Here is a 23700-nt window from a genome sequence, read left to right as displayed (position 1 = left end):
GATGCTACTTCTGCAGATGAAGGTGCGAGTATTTTTACTGTTACCAGCAAACCTCTGCTTTTTCAAATGCAATTGTTTCTTTTAGTTTATAAAGCTTTCTGTAATGTTTGGAAGTGCAGAGTGCCAGTGGACACTCATCTCCAGCTCCAGTACACATACCTGTGTATATGTCTCTGGTATGTATACAGATACCATGAATGTGTCATTATACATAGATGTGCAAAAAAGTGCAACTCAAACCAAAACAAATATCAAACAAACAGAGAAACCTCCCAGAGAAACCCAACCTTGGAGGTAGATGTTTAATACTTAATTGGAGTAATTTATGTTCCAGAGAGTTAATTACAGTAGTACCTGCTTGGAATTTTCTCCTCACCTCAGTTTAAGCAATTTACAATCCACTACTGGTATCTGGAATTCTGCGAAATACTGTAGGCAAAAAAAGTACTGTACTGTGTTACTCTGTCCCCAAAGTTTTAGTTTCCTCTAATTTCTAATTTTCTTTCTCTTTTTATTGCTTGAGCTGTCATTCTTGGTCACTGCCTGATGCTGGTTAAGTTCCTGCTGTTCTCCTTCTAGTGTACTCTGTGTCTGGGGACCGTAAATTAAGATAACTTTTTCTTTATATAGAAAAATGCTATAAAATGCACAGATTGGCCAGCTGTTATTTGGATTAGACAGGGTTGTGACTTCTAGTTTTTGTATTGCAACTATAAACTTTTCTCCAACTCTGATATTGAGGCTTGAAGTTTTGGCATTATCAGCTGGAATAACAAAAGCAATTAGCCCCAGTCCATGCTTGCTGGGACTCCTGACTTCTGTAGCATAGGTTCTTCCCTAATTTTCGAAAAGAAAATGATCTCTTCTCTGTTTGTTATTTCAAATACCGTTTGGGTGAGTGACTAGGTTTGAGGAGGATTAGTGTGTGAATGTGCCAGTGCTTTCCATGTCAAGCTTCAAATGGCATTACAATGCCAGTTGTCTGCAGCCTAGAGAAACAAATATAGGCTGCTCTGGACAAGAGTTGCTGCTCTCGGGACAGGACTTTTCGCTGACCCGATCGCACAGCGATGCCAAGCAGACAAAAAAAATCCTGGCATGATCAGTGCACATTGTTTTTGCTTGGTAAGTTACCAAATTCTGGGTGTGCTGACACTGGAAGTACTTCGAAAATGGCTGAAGAGTCCTCAGAGTTATTTGCAATTGCTCATATTTGAAGGCTTTCAGAATGACGTTGCTCAGTAAAACAGACACATCCTTCCAGGCATTTGTTTGTGTGAGATGGAGGAATGAGGATTGTTTTCTTCTTCATTGAATGTGGTAGATTAATCTAGCTAAATTAGGCTCTAGAAATTTGAATTATGTGAATATTATCCTACTGGGGAAGCATCCGTATCTGTGGAACTTCCGTTGGGTATTTCTGTTTCACATTTTATCACTTTCTTTATCTGTCTCTTGGACTGCTGCACTTACCTTTTATCTCCCTGATTGCCATACACTGGCCACTAGTCTCTTCTCTCTTCCTTCCGTTTTTCCTTCATAAAACCGAGCTTGTAGATGTGTTATCATAGGATAACTGGAAAATCCCTGTTGGAAGAAAGTGAACAATATTTAGAAAAGACTTCTGTAAAAGTTGTGAGCATCTGAAGACCTAAGTTGGTAAATGGAGAGACTGTTCATTTTTGAGCAGCTTAGCTGAAAAGAGAATTTTACAGCATGCTTTGGAGGAGGAAGATTTTGGTAAAAGGGAAAAACCCCTAAAGCTTCCCAGCTAAGACTGCAAACAAATAAATGGGGGAGAACTACCTAAATGACTGTCTTCCTATTTGTCTGTTGTAGGGCAATGAGGCAAGTAACTTCTCCAGAAAAGATTAAAGCTGGTAAAAACACATACAGTGAATAATGCCTAAATGATTGCCACCATTAAGGGGAAAGTAGACTTACTGCTTTTATTAACATTTATAGCTCATTCTCAAGACTTAAAAAGAATCCTGAAATAACTGTATATATTTAAATTGGAAAGCAAGAACTCACTTTGGACAGCAAAAACTGTTAGCATTTACTTTACCTTAAGTAGTATTACCTGTGTTTGAAAATTTCCTATAAATACAGCACCCACAGGAATACTATTAGTGTCCTGCTTTAGAGAAAAAATGGCAACAGGGACTCCTTTCTGCTCTTCTGTGGTGACAGTTCAAACCACAATGGTTTGGTGTTAATTTTTGGGCAATGTTTCTCATTGCAGAGAAAAACATCCTTTTCAAAAAACAACATGCTTAACTTTGCTCCCTTGAAAACTAAGTGGGTAAAACTTGGTGCATTACTTTGTATGGGGAATGTTCCAGAAAATGTCTAACTTAATTAGAAGGGGTTTTAGAACCTTCTGGAGGATTTGATACATCAAATTATTAGTGCATTTTCATATATGCTGATTATATTAATTTGCACTAGTTTTCCTCCTGATCTATTCCAATCAGTGACTAGACATGATTCTATGTTTAAAGCAAATGAACAAACACAATGTGAGTTGCTTCTCATTGCTACAAATCCACGTTACAGAATATAAAACAATATACTTGAAATTATATGAGGTATTGTAAACTATTCTGGATTAATGTGACATGCACTGTTATGCTTTTATTCTGACCATTACAGGCTTGTCTGAATCTTTTTAAAATCCATTTCATTTTTCAGCCATTGTAGAATGAGCTCTCATGAAGTGAGTCTTCTGGTCACTAGTATGAACTAATGAGGCTTTTCTTGAGGACTAGTGACCTACATCAGGCACAAACAACCTGTGTGTTTGGCTGATTGAACTTGTTTCTCTTCTTTATGGAGTGAGGAAAATTTTTATTCATAATAACGTGCTTCACAACACCATGATTTAGGCTTTCAGCTGGACCTCGTGGGTTTTTATCTGGATTACTTATGGATGGGATTGCAGAAAGGGAAAGATGTCAGATTTTTGTAGTGGCAGGATTATCAGAAATGCCAGCCTTCCTCTGTTCATCAGTTTCCCAAAGACCTTGGGTTCTGAACCTCTGGTTTGGGTTTATCCTATGGAATAACTGAAATGCCAAGGAGAGAAAACTCCTGATGCCCGTGGGCTCTAGCAAGGTACTGCAAAGTAGGAGGGTCAGGAAGGTTGGAGCTGCCTTCATGCTGTGTCCAAACAGCAGCATGATCAGGCCAGGGCAGTTCCACAAACAATATCTTGGCACCATATGGGCTTCAGCAGCTGCCAGCCACTAGTTCCTGTCCTGTGCATCCGAGGAACTGATCAGACTGAAAAATAATCAGTGCTTCTCTAAATAATTGTTATTTCCTTGACTCTGTTTAGCATGTAGAACTGAGAGGTTTATTTTTCCCTGTGTGAAGCCCAAGTGCTGATTTCACAGTGCCTCACAGAGAGGCATCAGTCTGTGGTTAACCACCCAGTACATTTCTTGTTTTTTAAGCCCAATGTTTAGGTGTTAAGTGGTTTGTTTTTTTTTCGGAGAGTAACTTGGATAACTTGGTCTAGCTGTTTAGAATCCTAAGTGTTCACTGAATAAAATGCCAATGAGCAGAGAGAGAGAGCATTTCAGGTGGTCCTGAGTGACGTTCCTGGTGCGCGGGATGTTCCTGGTGGGAATCTGCAAGCCCTCCATGCTGAGCTCCCTGTATCTTCCTGGCCAATGACACCTGAAGCACTTGGTCCTGTTCCAGGGGCAGATGCACAGTCTGGCCTATTTTGTCCCAAGCTGCCTTGGTGGTGATGATTTCCCCCTGTTCCTCTTGCTGATGTGGCTGATGGTGGTTTGAGCCCCCAAGAACAGAGGGAGGAGGTGCTCAACCCAAGTCAGCTGTACCTGGTGTGACAGGTGGCTTCTGATGAAAGGATGGAAAGGGACCTTAGCTGTCACCACCACCTCAGGATTTGGAACAAAAGCCATTGTTGAATGAACTTCTTTCCATTTTCCCTAAAGCTGATGGTGGAACCAAAATATGTGAAGTTGTTCTTAAAGGGAATCACAGTTTCTTTCTGGTGCTGCTGTCTTCTCCCCTGGGTTAAGTTTGAAGGCACCAAGTCCCCACTCTTCCTGTGCTCTGTTTTGCACTTCTCTCAAATACGTTCTTGAATTACTTTTCAAACATGGCAGAATTTGACTTTTTAAAAGCCAATTTTACTCCACGGCCAGTTTTCCAAAAGCAGGTCTTTAAGCTAAGAAAAGGAACTGGGAATATTTTGCTCTGCCTATCCTAACATTTCAGAGGACATCCCAAGACCCTCAGTGGACCTGACTGAGGAAGCTTTCTGTAAACAAAAGCATCACATTTTGGTATAAGTGGGTCTCTAAAAAGACTGTAAATAAAATACTTCTGTTTTCACAATTAAATATGACTTCCCTCCCCCTCCTTTGGAATTGGTGTGTGACACTGGTTATGTTATAGGCAGCTTGAAATATCAAAGCCTTGTTTTGTACTCCAGCTTTGGAGTACAAAGCTCCGGGCGGATTCCATTTGTATTATGCTGGCTAACTTGTATTATTTCAGCTTTATAAAGCCAAATTCTTCTGCAAGGAATATTTTTTAAAGTAATTGGACCCGGTGTTGTGCATTTCAGATACCAGCTTCATCTTGACTGCTTAGGAAAAAAAAAAAATCGTGATATGAAGGATACTGTTTTAAGTTAAATGCTTCACTCAGAGAAGCGTATTTTTAAATATCTTTAAAAATTGCAGGAAACTGGTACCTGTTCAAATATTTTTGCTGTTGTTTCTAACTGGAAACATCACTTTTCAGTGAATCAAATTATTAGGATTAGAATCAAAATATGATAGTTTTAAATATATTGGTAGGGAAATGCAAAACTGAGGGAAAAAATACAGACTGTACTCCTGAGAAGGCTGTGGTTATCTTGTATGGTCTCATTATGAAACTTCTGTTCCACAGGAAGGAATCCCCACCTCTCCCCAAGCAAGGAAAAAATAGAATATATCTTTCATTTTAAAATCTGGAGCCGCAAACAGCAATCTTTCCATCTGTATCTTAAATAAGGAGAACTTATACTTACAAAGCCACTTAAAAATACAGGGTAAAAGCTTAAAATCCAGCAAGATTTAAAGTTAGTTTTAATAGGCCTGCAGGCTATTTGTATCGCTCATCTACAATTTGGTATCAATAGATATTAAAAAAATCATTTCTTTCTGTATGTAAAATAAGCTTTGCTTGTTGGTTGCTGGCTAGCTGCTACTTCAGTGGAAGTGGGAAGACTTGACCCTCACATTAACATGGCTGGGTTTTTTTTTTTTGAAGGGCTGCTCTAAGCTTTAAAGCAGTAGCTTAAATTGGCACTCAAGAAACCTCAGTGTTGTAACAAAGGGAAGGTACCTTGTTCCCAGAGTAGTCCAAGCTTGGTTAGACAGAGGGCCGGAACTTCTTCCTTCTGGACTCATCTGCTCGCTCCCCTTGGCACTGCTGACATAACCATACATGTGTAGAGTAAGAAGAGAAGTCAACTATTTGTTTCTTCTTCTCCCTAATCTCATGTATCCTATCACTTTCTTCAGGAAGTGTGGTCAATGCTGATGTATGTGTTGGGGCACTGGTAGCTGGCTTTGTTAGCTTTCACGTGTGGTGTATGGGATGAAGCACAGCTTGGAAAATCCAGCTTTGTGAACACTGAACACTAAAGCCTGACAATATTTGCCCTGTAGAAATGCTATCAGGAACATCTTCTACAAAAATTCTTGCAAGAACCAAGTTTGTGGTAGGTTTCAGATCCCACTTGTCATCGTCAGTGCCAAGTGGATTCTCTCCATACACCCCTTCCACCTCCCTGCTTCAAGGTCACCCCATAGCATGTTGTTTACCAGGGGGTGGGACATGACTGTCAGTGTGAGCTAGCTTAATTTTGCACTGGAGCTTTGTGTCCTAGGCAAAAATCCAGGCTGATTCTGCACAAAAACTCCCCCAGGAAAGTTGCAGAGCTTGTTTTAAAGGCTGGAAAGCTTTGGGGGGAAGGCACTATGCAAGCAGTAGGATCTGCCCTCTGGAAGTCAGTTCATATGTGTGTGGTTTTCTTTATTATTGACAGGAGAAAGTCAATCTCTGTGTGTTATTTTTTATTACCAGCTGGAGCAAAGATGAGTCAGTCACACAGGGCACACAAGTCCCTGCTTATCTTGCTTCTCTGTTCTGCTGCAGGAATGCTGAGCTCACTAATAATCACACAATTCAATTGACCATCATGAGGATGCAGAATCATCCTGGATTTGGACTGTTTTCTGTTCTGCTGCGAATGCACCAGAATGTATAGTCCTGCACTCGCTCTCAGGGCTGCAACTGTAGCATTTGTGAGAGTAGAAATTGTCTTTAAAGACTGCAGGAATAAATACTTTCCACAGGAAGCAGTTTTTGGTGGTTTTTTTTTTTTTTTTTTCCACTGAAATGATAGGGATAGTTTCCTAAAAATTGCATTTCTAAGTGGAACTGGTTTTGGATATCGTGCTAATAAGCTACTGGAGCTGTCTAATGCTGCTGCCTTATTTAAAAAACCCCATCCAAACACAAGCTTTCAAAACAAAAACACAATTTCCTTTTGTCTATAAAATCAATTTCCTTCTCTTTATTTACTCAACTCGAACCAGGCATGTTTTCACAACAGAACTGGTTTCGCATTGCATTTGGTGCATGTGTAATGTGCTCCTGGTAGTTGCCCAGTCATGTTCTCTTCCTGCATGTGCAATGTGTATGTCTTCTCCAAATGTTTATCTCCTGAAGCAGAGGAGCTGAAGACCACTTGAGGGTGCCAGTAGCTGTCCTGGGCAGAAAGCAGGTGGTGTTTTGGTGAGGGTTCCCTGTTACATGTAAGCAGTGGATGTTACACAGACGGCTTCACAGTGGATATGTGTTGGGGCTCTAACTAGCCTTGAGGATGTTTGTCCTCAAAATCCTCGGTATGTTCAAATCCCTTTGAATGCTTTGGCAACAGCTGTTGATGCAATGTGCAAAGCCTAACCCCTTGCCTACAGTTAGTAAACATGATTAGTTTGATTTCTCTGAGGCTTGAAGTTCCTTTATGTTGTCATTTGCTGAAATCACAAGGAAGTTAAGCTCCTAATTCAGATCTGTAAGTGCTACAGTATACATAAATGCCTAGCAAAGTTGAAGAAAGCTGTAGCCAGTGATACTGGGATGTAGCTACTTATCCCAGGGGAAAACTTAAAATCAACAAATGCCTGGCGAAGAAGCGTAAGAGAAAAAAAATCCAATTTTCAGAAAAAGTAGCTAATATTATACACAGAGGCTGAGAATTTTGCTGCCAATATAGTAGCTTGTATGAAACTGTGAAGTATACCTTCTGTATACCTTCTGTAGAGTAATATATCCTACTAAGATGGGGGACAACACAACACACCAAAACCTCTATGAAACAGGAAAATTATGAAGCCGTTTAACTCCAGCGCTATCAATAAATTATTATGTGTGCGTGTGGGACTTCCCCCTACAGAATTAAGAAAAAGGCCCAATGAACACCACTTTTGTGAATATAAGAGGAAACTAAAACCCAAGAACATTCCCTTTTATGGCAGGTTTTAAATTGTATGAGTCAGGGTGAAATCATCACTTGACTGAGACCCATTTGACAGGAATGCTGCAGGTGGGTGTTTTGCTGAAGATGTTTAGGAGCTGAAGTGGTATTGTGCTACATGGATAATAAAGCACCTAGGGGATTCAGTGGAAAGTGTAATATGAATAGGACTCAAATACCACGTGTCCTCATGGCAGAGAAGCAGTTGCACAGGGCAGATTATTTTGTTTAGTTACACCCTGTAGAAATCGTAAAAAAACTGGCATAAATGGACAAAATGGGTTGCAGTTATCACTGCACAAGGAAATACAGGGACTTCAGATTTTCATTCATCATTCAGGGAACGACACAGAACTAGTTAAGGTGCTATAACCCCTCTACGACTATTTTGAAAAAATAAAGAAGCTTAAATTTTTAGTATTTGAACTATCCAAAGATAGAAGTGATTTCAGTTACATCTGTTAATTGCTGGAGAGTTTCATGACAGGCTTATTAGCAACTTTGCAGTAATTGAACAGACAGAAGAGTAAAATCCTTCGTCCAAGGATTATGGAAAATGAGTCATCACTGTATCAGGCATAGATTAAAGTATCTTGTATGAAATAGGGTGTTACTGCAGGATTTTACATGGAACAACTGCGAGAGATTAAACTGGATTGAAAAAAAATGAAATGCATGCAGATTTTTAAAAAAAAAAAGAGAGAGAGAAAGAGTGTGAAATAGCACTTAGGTTAAATTTAATATCTAGGGAAACAAAGAGGAGAGATTTCTAAACTTTGTAAAGCTTTGTGCTACCAGTGGTCAGTAAGAGAAGATGCGCAGGTCTCAGGCAGTGTGCCTGATATTCCTCACGTAGAAGAGCCCATGTGGCAACCCCAAATCTGAAATAGGCAGGGGACTCATCCTGAGCTTGCCAGTTCGTCATTCTTCTGGTGTTGCCCTGGGATCACAGTAACTCCCTTGGACAGAGAAAAACATGTTGGCCTTGTGAATGGGGTACAGAGCATTTGTTCCAAGACGTGTATGGATCACCAAAAATATACTGAGGTTTGTTTTGGAGGCCTTCATGAGGTTATAGACTGCTTCGTAATCCCATGGTGCCCAAAGCACCAGGAGACACTTGGATAGCTGGCTCTAATTGCAATAGGACAAAGAACTGATGCCAAAATGGTCTTTGTTGGCCAGTGTGAGTCTTTCCTGGAGATAATGCCTTAAGGCATGGATTGTGACCCAGTGCAAGCTGCCCTGTCTGGTGCTGCCATGAGCACTTGCACTTGGACCACCAGCTACTGCCATCTTTCTCTTCTCCAAAAGAGCCCTTCAACTGTGGCACCAGGAAGGTGGCTCCTATGGAACTCCAGCCACGTGTGCTCCGGGAACAGATGGGAAAGCCACTTGAATAAAAAAAAAGTACCAGCTGGAGATTTCTGCACTAAGCAAGGACAATTTCTTACATAAACATTATACACTCATACAACAGACACGGGGTTTCAAAATGCAATGCCTGTCCCAACAAGTGCCTTTGTATTCTAGGGAGTGACAGCCACTCCACAAATACCTGGATGGACACACTGGGAGGAATCCCTATTTTGTTGCAGTAGATTGCCTCTCTGATAGCCATAACGAACAATTCAGACCAGAGACACATTTTTCAGTACAAGTGATATTAAGTGTTAATATTAGGTTTCAAGGCAGGTGTTCCTATAGGTGACAGATAAACACACTTCCCATCCAAAGGAAATGAGGTTTTATTAAAAAGTAGGAAAGACCATGTCGCTCCCTCTAATTGCTTCCTGATCTACTCTTCTCAGTGCAAAAAAAATTAAAACACTCATGAGAAAAAAATAAAAAGAAATACTATCAGTCAGAGAGTGAGTTTTTGGTAATATAAACTGAATGTTTGATGTTACAAACTCAAACCCACCAGCTTTTTACCATAGCAGATATATGGCATTACATCAAGCATTGTTTGCTGTAAAATATGTAAAGTTCCACATTTCAAATATAGTATTTTCATTGCACAGCTGTTTCCTATAAAGACAAAGGTAGCAATTCCTGAATATTTGTTTTTCTGTTGCTTCTTCAAAATGCAGTTAGTATTCTGAAAAGTAAGATAGTTAATATTCAGAATACCCTGTATCTAACTAGCTGTGAGGTAATATTTGGAAAAAGGCATGGGATGCTAGCTCTATAAAACTCCTATTTAGTCCATTCATTGAACTTCTGATGAAGCTGTTTAGTTAGCTGTATTTAACAGACTTGTAGCTTAGTATGGGATGTAACAAGAAAGTCTCTGCAAACCTTATCCCACTGACCAGTTGAAGTGTGTAATGTTGGAGACCTCTGACAGGAATGTTAGAAGAACATGGTCAGGGAGAACTTACTGAAGTAAAATTTAACATGCAGCTGCTGGGTGATGTGTTCACTCTCCCTGCAGAGGGTATCTATAAAGAGATATATTACCTATTACAGACTTTTTGATACAGACAGATTGCTTTATGCTTAAAGGAGGATTAAGAAATGGCTAGTTGGCAACCATGGAATTGCAGCCTGAACCTTCAGCCTGATGTTAGGATATTTCTACCTTAAAACTACCCATGGTTATGTGGAGTGTATATGTAATGTCCTATGGTTCTGATCTGACCAGGATTATATCTCCATGGAAACTTTACCATTAGCCTCTTGCACATCATTAATAATTTGACAGCAATCAAAAAAAAAAAAAAAGAACCCAACAGTATGTGCAAGAGAGAATATAGATGTTAGAGGATACTTGTCTGTGTCTAAATACATGAAAATAGCTCAGGTTTATAGTTCTCTGCCCCAGTGCTGGAAAGAGTTAGATTTTCCCTGGAATTCCACTTGCAAAGTCTTATTTGCATGATAGAACTTAATCATCTGATAGATCCTGTTGTCTTCAGTTACTTCAAGCATGGATGTTAGGCAGGTACTTCATGCTTAGTGAGTCTTGACTACTCACCCTCATTTACTGTGGTGAATGGAAAGAGAAGACAATTATCTCTCTAATTTGATTCATAGAATCTGTGAGTGAAGTCTTGGATGTTGCAGCTTCTTCTGCCCTTGAGGAAAACTTAGACAGTGGCGAGGAAGGAGTAGCCTCAGCAGCTCAAGAGCTTTCTGACACAGCCTCCGAGAGCCAGGACGCTGATGCTGAGGAGTCGTGGCAAACTGCAGAAGGTGCAAGAGCACAGCTGGGTCTGAAATGCCTTGTCCCTGAAAAGCTGATGGCTGTGTGCACTGAACTGGCTGCAAGAGCATGCAGAGCTCAAGTGGTGCAGTGTGGCTGCCCGTGCTGGCTGTGTTTGGCATCGTAGTGTTAGCAGAAAATCTAGTTTTGAACCTATATGCTGTGCAGTGGGAATAGGTTGTTACTAAGTTGGATCATGGTGGTGTGTTGAGCTCAGTGCCCTGCTAAGTAAGTGGCTAGATGTGAACTTCATTAAGAACAAGAAATTCTCCTTGTGCTGCCTGTAACACATTTTTTTCAACACCTGACTTAATTTGAAAGATGGAATTTTCTAAAATTACGTGGGTGTAAATAAAAATATAGCTCATGTGGTATTAATAAACCTTGCTGTGTTTTGATGGAGCAATAAACAATCTTATTGCTATTGAAGTTGAATGATGTAACTGAATGCAAAGAAAAATGTGTGTTAAAATCATCACTGCGGAGATTTTCAAAGGAGTTTAGAAGTTTGGCCTCTAAACTCTTTTAAAACTAGAATTAAAAAGCTAAAAGAAAAAGTGTCTGTATACCTAATATGACTTTGTAAATTGTATCCCTTTAGTCCCAGGGATCCTTTGGACTAAAGGGAAACAATTTACTTGACTATTTGTCATTGAATAAGTTGTTTCCAATGTTTCTCACTGGTGTTTTGTCTCCATTTTCAGTTTCTGAGGAGGAGAAGACACCTGAAGAATCTGCTAAAGACCCCTAAAGGTACACAGTACAGTTGCAGCACGTGGTTTCCTGCTCTTCACCTATCTTTTTTTCTCAGTTAGTGGCAATTTGCAGCATGTGGTAAGTCTGCACAGGCACCGTGATGGTGAATTTGTATTTCTGCTCCCCCCCAAAAAAGAACTTTATTGAAGTATTTCTTAATTTTGGGGAACAATTGCTGGCATCTTTTAGAGGCTTGGAAGCAAAACTTTCCCACCTCAATTGTCACGTTGGGTATTTATTTATAGCTTTATCTTAGTCCAATGCAAAATGGATAAAGACCCAAGATTTGTAGCTTTCTTCTAGGCAAAAATATTCTTTGGACTTTTGATTTAAATTATACAGCTACCGGACTTCTGAATTATTGGTCTATACAATAGACCAATATCCTTCTGGACTGTTTTATTTTAAATACATTTTTTCACAATTAGTGTGTCTGCACTTTTAGTTTGTGCTAATGAAAATTACTGAATATAATACTCATTCTATTTTGCTAGTGTCTTTGTCAGTTGGTTTTATTTTTTTTTTCATTGTCAGAAAAGCTGTGCCTCCCAAGGTTGTTATTTTTGCTCAAAGTGGAAGCTAAGGGTACCTGAGGGTATCACATCAGAAAATCAAGTTACCAGGAAATTCTCTCTGCTATGGAACACATAAATGCAGTGATATAGAGAAAGAAATTGAGTTAAGAATCCTTTTTTTTTTCCCTTGTAAACATCTGGCAACCTCACAAATTGTCTCATTGCTGTTCCAGATTTTCATTTAGACAACAAATACCCAATATAGCCTCTTCAATTAATGAAGGCAGAGACAGTAACCGAAAAGGGTGGGAGTGGCAGGGAAGGCAAGCTGTTGGAAGCACCTTTGAGGGAATAAATTGAAAATAGATGAAAAAATAGATTAATCTGCCACCAGAATACAGGTCCACTGAATTCTGCTTAAACTGCTTGGACTATTTTTGACCAAAAAATTACTTTTTATGAGTATAGTGTCGCAAGGTTGCAAAAGGGTCTGTTATTGAGTTCCAAGTTGATCTTGTTGGGGGTGGGGAAGAGATTTATAAAACATTTTACTACTTAGTGCTGGAAGATTACTGGCTGTCATTTTACCAATGTACAAGTCAAGAACCACGTTGTATTCCTAGTCAGGAAAGAATACTTTCTTCCTTTTATTTTTTTGTGTGTTTGTTTTGATTGTAAGCACCTTGGAGTAAGGAGCGTAACTTCTGCATTGAAAACGTCATACTTTTTAAGGAATTCAAGGCAAAGAAAAAGAAACAAAAAAAAAGTTGATGTGAGAATCAAATCACTATCCAGTTGACTTTTTAAAAATACCAATTATTTGGTGAAGGGATAGAAGTGGTAGTGATGGATTAAATCCTCAGATAAAGCCTTAAGTTGCTGCTGAGAGCGTGCCAGAGTAAGGATGTACAGTTCTACTGTGTGTGGCTGTTGGCCCCAAACTGACACTGCTATGGATCTACTTATATCAGTAATCTCAGCAAACACAATTGGTTTACTCTGTGCTTAAAGTTAAGCAAGCAGCTATTTGTGGAAGTAAGACTTAGTGGAACGTGTCCAGCACGCAGGTAAATTCACTTGTACCTGAGCAACACTGATGAAGATTCGGGATTCCTTGAAATCTGGCTTCGTTGGTAGAAACAGAGCAAGTTTTCACGAGCCATCAGATAAGCATGATTTACAGAGCAGTAGTGGTTATATGCTGTAATTCACTCAACTGACAACCCACAGTCAAATTTACAGTGTGCTTGGAATGTTTGGTCGTGTTTGTTGCTAAACATCATTTCTTGTTGCTTCCTCTAAACCAGATTCTTTTTTCTGTTCCCCAGTAAGCAGTGCTGGAGCCTTCGAAAAGTTTAACGGAAATATTTGTGGCAATCAACCAGCTGATTCCTGTGTGAAACCTCATACTCTTCCTTGGAGACATAAAAGAAACCGTGCAGTTTGTCATGCCACGCACTGCTCATTAGGACCAGTATTCAGTGCTGCAACAGATAAGATTTAAGTTGCTTAGAGAGACGCTTCTGTGATTAACATCTCTGCTGTAGAAAGTAGCACCCAGTCAAAGTACCACTCAGCATGTCCTAAATACATGTGCTAAGAGAAGCAGTAGACTTAACTAAACCATGCCAGGTGAACTCCTTTTAGGTCTTTGTTGTCTCATTATGTACATTGATTTCTTACTCTTGGTCCAAACTGCTGTGCATAGTTATACCATTGTAACATTCCATGCTAAAATGTAAGTAAAAGGTTTTAAATCAAGTCAAAATCTTTTAAAAATTACATGTTAGCATTTTTAAATTGGATCACGGGGAAAACAGCAACCTGTTTGCTCCCAAGTTTGGATTTAAGATTGTAAGCATAGGACATCTGGCTGTACAGTATCTAATTTTCCCCCTGCATAAACATTTCAGATACTACCCTTCCTTGCACAATAATATCCAGGACTAAACATTTTTAAGGCTCCTTCTTTGGGAAGAAAACCTGTTTGCAAGTGCTTTCAATAGGTACTTCATAGCATGACAATCAAAATAATGCCAGTTGATGTTACTGATCATGGATCGAAGTGGTGGCTCCTGCCTTGGGGATGCTGGGCTCTGCTCCTACCAAATCTCAAAATCCCAATGGAAGGCTATGCAACAGGTGTTCAAATGGACAAGGATTCTTAGGGATTAAGAAAGAACAGAATAGATAAATAATCTTGTGTTCTTAGTATTAACTTCATACAGAATACATCTATCATGAATAATGGATTTGTATGACACTGTTCTCCTAACCCTCCATTGTGCTACGTGCATGAGTGTGCATTTAAGACAAAATGCTGAGACCCATTACAGCCACCACAGAATGGCAACAATTCTAAACCAGAGCCAAAAAAGGTATATTATATACTATTATTTATATAGAAAGTGTGCTTTATAAGGTGTATCTGACTCTTTTCTCTTCAAGCAGAACTCTGGAAAATGTTGAAAGGGAAATGACAGCATTATGACATTCCTACCCATGGCACAAAGCAACACATGCTGCTTCCCCCATCATAAAGCAAATTATAATAGTGTTCCAACAAAAATATAGCCCGTTGCCCCTGGACCTGCTTAGGAATAACTGGAATAATGTGGAGGCAAAAGTAGGCTCCTGAGCTTCAAGAAGACATACTACGGCCTCCTGCTTAAAGGATAAAGCCACTGTGATTAAAAGCAATTTTTGTAGACAAAGCTACTGGAATAAAAGTCTTAGACTGATATTTTGTTGGATAAGAGTCTCTCTTTATTTATCTGGTAGATTAAACATCCTGTGAAGGATGCATACTCTTAAATGTTCTATTTCTTAATTTTCACTTATTCTCAGTGAAAGAAGCTGTTTTTCTGCAGCAAGCGGTAGGGTTTCTGAAATCATAGGCTTTGCTGAACGGCCCTTTATCTCTGGAACTGCTCTGGTACATGGCAAAATATGTTAGCCCTTTGGAACAGCTGCCTGAAGGATTGAATCACAAACTATGGTGAGCTTTCCAAAGCTTTTAATCCCTCCAATTTAAAAAAAAAAATTGAGTCCCAGGATAGCTTTATGTCAGGGATCGTCTTTTTTGTTTGTTTTGTTTGGGTTTTTTAATTAAAAAAAAAAAAAAAAAAAAAGAAGAAAAGAAAAGAAAAAGAAAAACATTACTCTTGAAAGCCAAGGGAACTAGGAATATATTATGAACTCTAGCTGTGATGACATGTAGCACAGCATGATCTGCTTCAGCTCTTGATTATCCTAGATTAAAAACAGAGATATTTCGCAATTCACAGAGGTCTGGCCATCGTTGATTATTTTCATCAGTCTTGCTAGTATCGAGTCTAATTACCACATAAATAAATATTTCTCTGTCCTTCACCTTCAAAAAAGTGAATTTCTGAGTTGCTGCACAAAGGCTGTGACCAACCATGGGAAATGTTGAAAGGGTATTGTTGAAATGGCTCGTTAAGGAGAACAAGGCCACAGCAGAGAACAGACACAACACAAGACTAAAGGAGGTGGGAGCAAAGGTTTGTTCTCGAGAATACACTTCAAAGGCCAAAGTAAAACTTGAGATTCACAAATTTGTCCAAACTACACGTTTCTCCTTTGCAAGTATCTGTGGAAACAGCTGGCAAAGCATTTCACCCCCCTCTAGCGCTGGTTATCGTGAAGGGGGACAGCCTGCTGCTGCTGCCAGCTGAAAATTCTGGAGACAGATGAAGTCCATCTAACAGCTTCAGGTTTACTCTTTGCCTGTGTTGATGTAAATATAGAGTTTCAATTCCATATTCATTTGCTTCTTCAAAACAAAAGGCAGTTACTTAAAAAGATAGTTCAAACTGCAAGTTGGTACTCAACACTTGGACTATCTGAGAGTGAAATACTTTAATAGAGATTTGTTGTGCCTGTGCAGCAAACTTTGATGATGTGATAAGATACTACTTTTAATCTACTTTTCTGGGGAAAAAAATCACCAAAAAACCCCCCAACTAAACAACCCAAACCCAACCAAACCAAAACCAAACAAAACCCAAAAATGCACACCAAAAAAAACCCAAAGACAAAACCCCAGTGAACTCCAACCAAGCCAAGAATATGCTGTGATTTTTTTTTTCCTCACCTGTTGGCCTCTCTCCCTCAAACATTTTGAACCACCTAGCCACCCCAACTTCTGTTTTACCAGACAGGTGGGAGGGACACAAAGTTCCTACCAGCTGAGTGATGACTGAGGAGATCAGTAGCTAAAACAAGTTACTTGATGTGTTTTTCGGCAGAGAAGCAAATTTACGATGCACCTCTGCAGCACTGGCTACAATTGGCTACTGCAGGTGCCGTTTCCTCTCTGCAGGTGCTAAAAGAATGAGCCAGCAGTGCTGCAGGAGAGAGGTGAGAGGATACAGGCACGTAAAGCATGAGGGAAGACGAGCAGGGACAGGAAGAATTTTGTGTGAAAGGACACAGGAGCTCACTTTGTCTGCTGCACATGGGTTAGCTCATTTCCATGGAGTGCCATCCCTATTGCCACACAGACAATTCTGCTCTTGGGGAAGCTATTTCTTGGTTGTGTGGTTTTCTTTCTTGTCCTGCTCACCTGCTGCAGAAGATGGAAGATGTGCAGGATGATGGAATTTAATTCCATCCTAGAGTGACAGGCATCGAACATTACCACGGGTTAACTGGATTCTCTTGTATTCTGGGCTTTACTCCTTTGTCTGGGATGTTGCCTCCTCTAACTTTATGGGGGGGGGAGAAGGGCTAAAAGTAGAGGTTTCTGTGCTGGAGTTATTTCTGCTATTTGCTTTAACTATAGGTAATTAAACAGGTTGTAGAAACAGCATGATTTGCTTGTCGTTCAGGCATCTGCAGATGTTCTGCACTTCCTCTTGATGTTTTACTGAACTCAAATGATGACTTTTGCAAGTTCTGAAAGGCTGTTTGTGATTAATGCTTAATAGCTCCTGCATAGCACGCAAACAGGAAGCTTCTGAGGAATAGAAGACTCTTCTTCATGTGGTCAGTTAATTATTTGCGTCAGCTTCATGTGCAGATCCAGTCTCTTAATTACCTAAAAATCTTACTTTTTTTAGTGATAGTTTTCCTTATTTTAAAACCTTCATGACCTAGTGATCTTCCAAAAGGTATATATGTGAGCTCTGCTTGTGCCCTAGGAAAAGTGTTCTACATTGCTGTAACTTCTATGTTTCATCTCAGGAAGTTCGGCTGCCTGTGCGTTCCCTTCTCAGTTCAGCAGTGACTGTGGTATGCAAATCAACTAAATTAAAGAGAATAAGTGAATAAATTAAAGAGAATAAGAGAATAAGTGAAAAATGAGAGATGGTAATAAGTATCCAGATCATATTTCCCCTTTCCCTTTCTATCTCTGTAATTAAATTAAATTACTGAGGTCCGTGGAGGTTCATCAATCAACTTCCCATAAAGTGATTTTTTTCTCCCCCGGCTTTTCTTCCTGCACACTACTTCTTTCTCAGTAGTTAGTGGGAAATTTTATTCTCCAGTGAGGGCTAATTGAGAACAATTAACATTGGACAACATGCACTGACATTATCAAGCAGAAGAGGGCAGTAAATCAAAAGCGGTTTGATTGCTAAAACCTGGAATAGAGAAAGAATCCCCCATCCCCAAAATCCAGAGCTGAACAATAGAGGAAGAAATGAATAATCTATGCTTTGTTCCACTGGAGAAAATTTGCTTGATTTTTCTTTTTTTTAATTGTGGTTTGGAGAAAATCCAAATCATACAGATACTTTTCACTCCACTGTTTTAGTAGGTGACTAATTTCCAATGCAAAGTATTTGGTGCCAGAGGAGCCAAACCTGGAGTAAATGCTCAAGGCTTGACAGTTCTTGCCAACAGGAACACAAGGGGGCTGGATATGGGTGACTTTGTTTCCATTTAAATTATTAATGAAGTTCAATAAAATCAAAGTCACTGCAGTCTCACCCCTTTTCACTTACTATGAGTATCGGCAGCAGAAGGAAGTTACACAAACTATTCAGTCCTAGCTGTAAATGAAGAGAGAAGGACTTCAAAGGGTCTGAAGTTGTTACTTTATGAGAAAAACCTTAATGGCTTGATTTCCACCCCCTGCCTGTTCCCTTTCAGTATGTCTCTTCTCAGAATCTTGAGTTCTGTACCAGTTCTGAGATATCCTCACTCCGCCCTGTCCGTGTGAAGACATTTGCTATTTGCACAGCTTGGCTGTTCCTAAATGAAAAGTAATTTTCAATGCTGAAATATTATGCTATGGAAAGACAAATATGCCTTTGAGGACAATAATTTTATACTTTTTCTTTAAATCAAATTAGTTAGTTTCTGTAAGGAATTTCTTCTGGTGAAACACCACCATTTCCAAAGAATTTCCCTGGATAAGAAGGGTCCCTTGTGAGTGTTTTGTTTTCTGCTGCATCTAAATTAAGAAAACATATATGCCATGTACATTCCATGTATTTTTGAGTGAAAATGAGGTTAAGTCCTCTTCCACACTTATTCTAACTTACTTTTTTTTTTTCTAAAATATTGCAACTGCTGTATTTTAAAGTCTATCTAATAGGCAGCAACAGACCACTTCTTCCTTTATTTCTGTATAATTCTTTTTATCTTAAAAGTGAGACAAATTTATTCAAGACTAAATCCTGCCTGCAACAGGCTTGTTTCAGCACTGCATCACCCCCCTGCTCTAATCACATAACTCCCATGTAATCAGTGGTGAAGATCAGAAGCTTCTCATGCTCACCTGCTCTACAAGCAAAGTAGCATTGCAGCTTTAAGGAAAGGAGGGGCTGTGCTTGGGTGGGTTTTTTTGAAGTTTTATTTCATTTTCTTCTAACTTGCATGCCATTAAGGGAAAATTATAAAGGAGCTGGTGAATTCAGAAAGGATTAGGCTTAGACATGCAATTTAAAGGCCTTTACTGTAATATATAAGCTGCTTTAGTAGCATACATTATGAATAAAATCAAGGGGGTAGGTAAGAAGTTTAAGTAAATTTGAGTTAAGCTGCCACTAGTCATGTGTCTTCATAGCACAGAAAATTTGCAACAAGTCTGAAGCTTTGCCTTAATTCTGCTGGATCTGGAGTTCTTCACAGATGGAACCTTTGTTTATTTGGTATTTATCCTTGGCAAAAGAAATATGTGAATCAACAGATCTACAGACCTCAAATTAGGTCCCATATCCCTGCAAAAATAACTCCAAAAGCTAATTGGAACTAGACAATCTTCAATGTCCCTTCCAAACCAAACCATTAGATGATTCCATGATTTGGGGAAACATCTGTCCCTTTGTCATGGAAGAAACAGATATCCAGTGGCCCTTTCTGGACTCAGCATTTGCAGTGTTGCCTGAGACTGGTACTAAAGGACTGTTCCAGTTACCAAGAGTGTGTCAAAATAGCCACCTCCACTTGGGATCTGTCCAACTTGGTCCAGACAGAAAACCCTTTTCTGCACTGGGGTAGAGCAACTCAAGAATAGGACTCTGTCCAGACTACTCCTGGTTCTTACCATTCCGAGTCATATTTTTCCATCAGCAATAATCTTTGAGCTCTCAGCTCACAACGTAATTTTTTTTTTTCCTGTGAGGTCTTGGTAGGATCTTAGAGGTCATCTTTTATAAAAGCAAGGCCACTCAAGTGTTTCAGGCTTGTGCTACTGAAGTGAGCGCTTTTGTGACAAACACAGGCAACAAAATATCCATCCCAAACAGCCCATCCGGAATTTCCTTCCTGCTGGCACAGGCAGCTCCAGTAACATGCAGATCAGTAGCGAATATGTCCTGCGGCACCCGAACAGAAGGTTTTCTCCTTTTCCTGAGGTTTAACTTGGACCCGTTGAAGGAAGAATAAGAATTAAAAAAAGCCAAAATCAACCAAAGCCAAAAGAGTGAGCCCATCAAGTCAGGACTAATTAAGCACTACAGACAAAACTGACAGCACTGAGGTCTGCCAGGCTGCAAGAAAATTGTTGTTGAGGGCTAAAACTCCCACACAGCTGGACATATTTCCAGTCTACAACAAGACAATTTTTGCCAGGAACTCTTCAATCTCTTCCTCCTCCCCTTTTCTTGACTTGCTCTTTACTTCCATTTATTTTGTACTGGCATCTGCTATCTCAGATCTAAGCCCGAGACCTATAAAACATGAACTTCCATCATTCACTGCCAATGAGATTTTAACTTTACAACTTCGTTACATTTTTTTATACAATTTGCATGCTAGAACATTAAAATAACTACACTTTCTAAGGTGCAAACACTGAACATCATTCTATAATTTCTAGCAGCAACATGGATGTCAGCTACATTGTTAATAAATGAGAACCTTTTTACCCGTATAGTTTGAGCCTTGCTTTTAATTAAAGGCAAACAAAATATCTAAAAGCGTTACCTCTTATCTCTTAAAGACCAGACAGAAAACTGAAATTTCATATTGGTTAATGTAAACCAGTAGCAAAATCTGTAATTGATGACATCCAAGTGTATGTGCGTAGTAGAAGCTCAATTTTGCTATGATGTGTGCTTTATTACAAAGTGACAGCTAATTTAACTTTACACCTCAGCAGTGGCCACTTACATAAGAGGCTGCTGGTTGCACCATCTATTATTAGTAATGCCTGACATGTTTTTGGAAAGAAAGAACCACCAACGTTTCCATGCTTCAGGGCACAGGACTGATATTTTTAGGGCTACCTTTATTGTCAGGGAGATGTTGGTGTCATCTCTGAGGAAAATAACTGCCCATGTTATATATCCTGGAAAACTCAAATTGTATGTGACCTGTAAAAGTCAGTCAGATTCCAGAGCTTAAAGAACCCTGAAAGATTTTATTTCCTTAGGAAAGGAAGCTGATGCCCTGAAAATGCAGAGGAAAGAAATACTCAGTTCAGATGCATAAGGAAGAGGAGCCAGAGCTCTGGAGCAATGGTTAAAGGCAGAGACTGAGGACTGGAAATCAGACTCGGTGGAGGAGGAGATGCACAGGAGTGCCAAGGGAGCAGTAGATGTTGGTGATGAGATGGAAACTGAGATGTAGCAGAGAGGTACCTTTGCACAGAGATGCAGGTGAGGAGCACGTATGTGTGACTGTAGTGCCTGTGTGCACTGCTCAGGGCCGAGGGCTGCTGTTAGAAGGAGCGTGTCAGACTCCTGCAATGTACAGGCACAGCGGGGCCTGAATCAGTCTGAACAGAAACCTTCATCCTAGAACTCCTTACAGCAAGTGGCTTTGCAATGCAGAAAGTCTCCTTGGCAGTGGAGGTTTTTTCTGGCATAATGGTTAAAGCCCAATATTTGCAAAGGAGAAGACCAATTCTATTAAAAACTCCAGACCAGGCTGGATCGAGACAGTCTTAAATATGTACTTGCTTTGTGAGCAGAGTCTGACAGTGTGTCTCCTACTGCCAAGGGGATAACAAAAGATGTATTATGAATTTGGCTGGCTTCAAAACCACGCACTCTAGAAGACACCTGTGACTGGGTAAAACTGGAAAGCAACACTTCAGCATTGCCCTGACAGGTCACTGCCTGGAGTTGGTTCTGTAGGCCTGAGGCTCCACAGCTGATCGTGTTGCAAAATGTGGAATATGCAAAAATTTTCTTAGGAAAGGATGTTCGTTGATGTTTGATTTTTGTATACTTTCAGGCCTAATCAACAAGAAGCGAAATTTAACCCATGAAACAGAGAGTGGCTAACAAGCTCTAAGTGATGTCCGTGTGTTAGAAAAACAAATTACCTGTTGATAGAATTGCTTTTTTAGAGTTTAGGGGCTGACATGCTTCAATGGCCTCAGACCTAGGGAGAGGTTAAGAAAACTTGGGAAGGAGGATGTAACACAAAGATGTGGACACAAAGATGCAGAATTTAGGGGCCATCTGGCAGAACTCCCAAGATAAGGAAGAAACTAATAAACCCAAGTCAGCAACTGTGCTGGAATCAGCTCCGACTGGAGTAAAAGGTAATTCCCTCAGGGGGAGATGGGAACCACCGACTCAGGGACCCCCGACCGAAGAAACCCACCCACCCAAGAGAAGAGAAAGACTGAGCATGGGGACTAATTAGTATGAGAAGAGAGAGAATCGTTAACCAATAGGAGATAGAATACTAATTAATAAGAGAACTATGCAACTTTGTAGCCAATGAACACTAATTCCTTTGTCTGCTAAAATGTACACATAGTAAAAGCTTTTGATAGTCGGGGATGCTCGTTCTGTAGAAACCTCCACCTCGCAGAATAAACAGTCTCTCCTTCCCACATCAGACCCCTGCGTTTAGAGAGCTCCTGCAACCAGACACACGGTCAGCTCGTTCTGTCCGTGAGGAGACCGCCGCGCCCGCGGCGCTGGGAGCAGGCACCTGCTCCGGCACGGGGCTGAGGGGAAAAACCCCGGGGCAGCGGGGGTCTCGATGCCGCTCAGCCTCGCCCTTTGTGGCCCGGAGCAGCGGGGACGGGCGGGCGCCACGGTCCTGGGGGACGCTCCCGGCCCCGCCGCCGCTCCCTCAGGATCCCCCCGTCCCCGTGTCGGCCGGGCCCGCGCAGGCGCGGAGCGGCCCCGCCTGCCCGCAGCGCCCCCGCGCGCCCGGCGCTGGCGCGGGGGGGGCCGGGCCGGGCCGGGCAGGTCGCGCCGCTGCGCCCCCGCCCCTCCCGCCCCGGCCCGGCCCCGGCCCGGCCCGGCTCTGCCCGGGCGGCGCCCGCCGCCTCCCGCTCCCGGCCTGCGCGGCCCAACGGGTGCGGCCTCCGCCCGCACGGACACGGTAAGGGCGCGGCGAGCCGCCGGCTCCGGCTCCTGCCGCCGCGGCGGCGCTGACAGGCGGCCCTGCGCGGGGAGGGGGCGGCCGCGCCGCGCGGGGGCCGTGAGGGGCGGCCGGGGCGCGCGGGGCGGCCGCGGGGGCGGCGGGGCCGGGGGGTCGCTCCGGCGGCACCTCCCGCCCCCCGCCCTGCCCTGCCCTGCCCCGCCGCACTTTCGGTTCCGCGCGGGGCGCGGCGGGGCGGCCGCGGGGCCGGAGGGGCCGCCCCGGGTCTCCCCTCAGCCCGGCGGGGTCCGCGCTCGGCGGCGGGGCGGGCGGTGCACGCCGGCTGTCAGTGTAAACACAGCCCCGGGGCGGCCGCGGCCTCCCGGGCCGGGCCCGCAGCACCCCGGGCCGGGCTGGGCGCGGGTGGGCGGCGGGAAGGGAGAGGCGGCCGGGGCAGCGCCAGGGGGGCAGCGCGTTGTTTACACGGGGCGCCGTGAGAACATGGCAGCCCGGGCGTGCGGGCCGCTCGCTGTCATGCGTGTGTGTGATCGCTCCTCCCGGCCACGGGATCGGCGCCCAGCACCCCGCGCCGCTCTCACCCTGCGTAAAGGGCCGGAGTCTGGCGTGTTCGTCGTTACACCGTGAGCCCAGTCCGTGTTTATCTGTTACCCTTTTTGGCCGTGTTCCCTCTTGTCTCTCTCTTTCTCTCTCTCTCTCTCTCTCGCCGCTTAACTCATTCGGGTCTTCGTTTTGCTCGCTCCCTCCCCTTATGGCTGGGCACTGTCATTTTCCTTGTCACTTTTCTATAATCGTTTAACTTCTTTAGCAAAGGCAGCAAAACCTTACCTTACACGCGGCCAATTCGTGAGGACGGTTCTGGGTCTGATCCGAATTCCCCTCTT

At 41.9% G+C, this 23700-nt stretch overlaps 2 protein-coding genes and 1 long non-coding RNA gene across 9 annotated transcripts in view; 2 read left to right on the top strand and 1 right to left on the bottom strand.

Moving 5' to 3' along the window:
* The window catches only part of MGARP (mitochondria localized glutamic acid rich protein), a 25453-nt gene extending 10655 nt beyond the window's left edge, over positions 1–14798 (top strand). For 2 of the 6 annotated variants that reach the window (XM_032685925.1, XM_032685923.1), the window contains 3 exons: positions 10616–10774; positions 11489–11537; positions 13384–14798. In XM_032685925.1, the coding sequence (XP_032541816.1) occupies positions 10616–10774; positions 11489–11535 (206 nt within the window). In that variant the 3' untranslated portion in view covers positions 11536–11537; positions 13384–14798. Of the gene's footprint in view, positions 1–10615; positions 10775–11488; positions 11619–13383 lie in introns of all 6 variants that reach the window. The other 4 variants (XR_004356753.1, XM_032685924.1, XM_032685926.1 and 1 more) reach the window with 4 other exon arrangements.
* The window catches only part of LOC116785851, a 24821-nt gene extending 1121 nt beyond the window's left edge, over positions 1–23700 (bottom strand). Inside the window, exons 1-2 of the long non-coding RNA XR_004356754.1 lie at positions 23645–23700; positions 1474–1587 (exon numbers count right to left, since the gene is read on the bottom strand). This is a non-coding gene — a long non-coding RNA (uncharacterized LOC116785851). The remainder of the gene's footprint in view (positions 1–1473; positions 1588–23644) is intronic.
* Positions 22730–23700, top strand: part of ELF2 (E74 like ETS transcription factor 2) — a 35373-nt gene continuing 34402 nt past the window's right edge. The window contains exon 1 of one of the 2 annotated variants that reach the window (XM_032685915.1): positions 22730–22819. The gene's annotated coding sequence lies outside the window, so the exon portion shown is untranslated. The remainder of the gene's footprint in view (positions 22820–23700) is intronic. The other variant, XM_032685916.1, reaches the window with a different exon arrangement.

Source organism: Chiroxiphia lanceolata, chromosome 4 (assembly GCF_009829145.1).
Source record: "Chiroxiphia lanceolata isolate bChiLan1 chromosome 4, bChiLan1.pri, whole genome shotgun sequence".
NCBI lineage: Eukaryota > Metazoa > Chordata > Aves > Passeriformes > Pipridae > Chiroxiphia > Chiroxiphia lanceolata.
The sequence above is the reverse complement of the archived record's forward strand: the minus strand, read 5'-3'. Positions and strand labels throughout refer to the sequence as shown.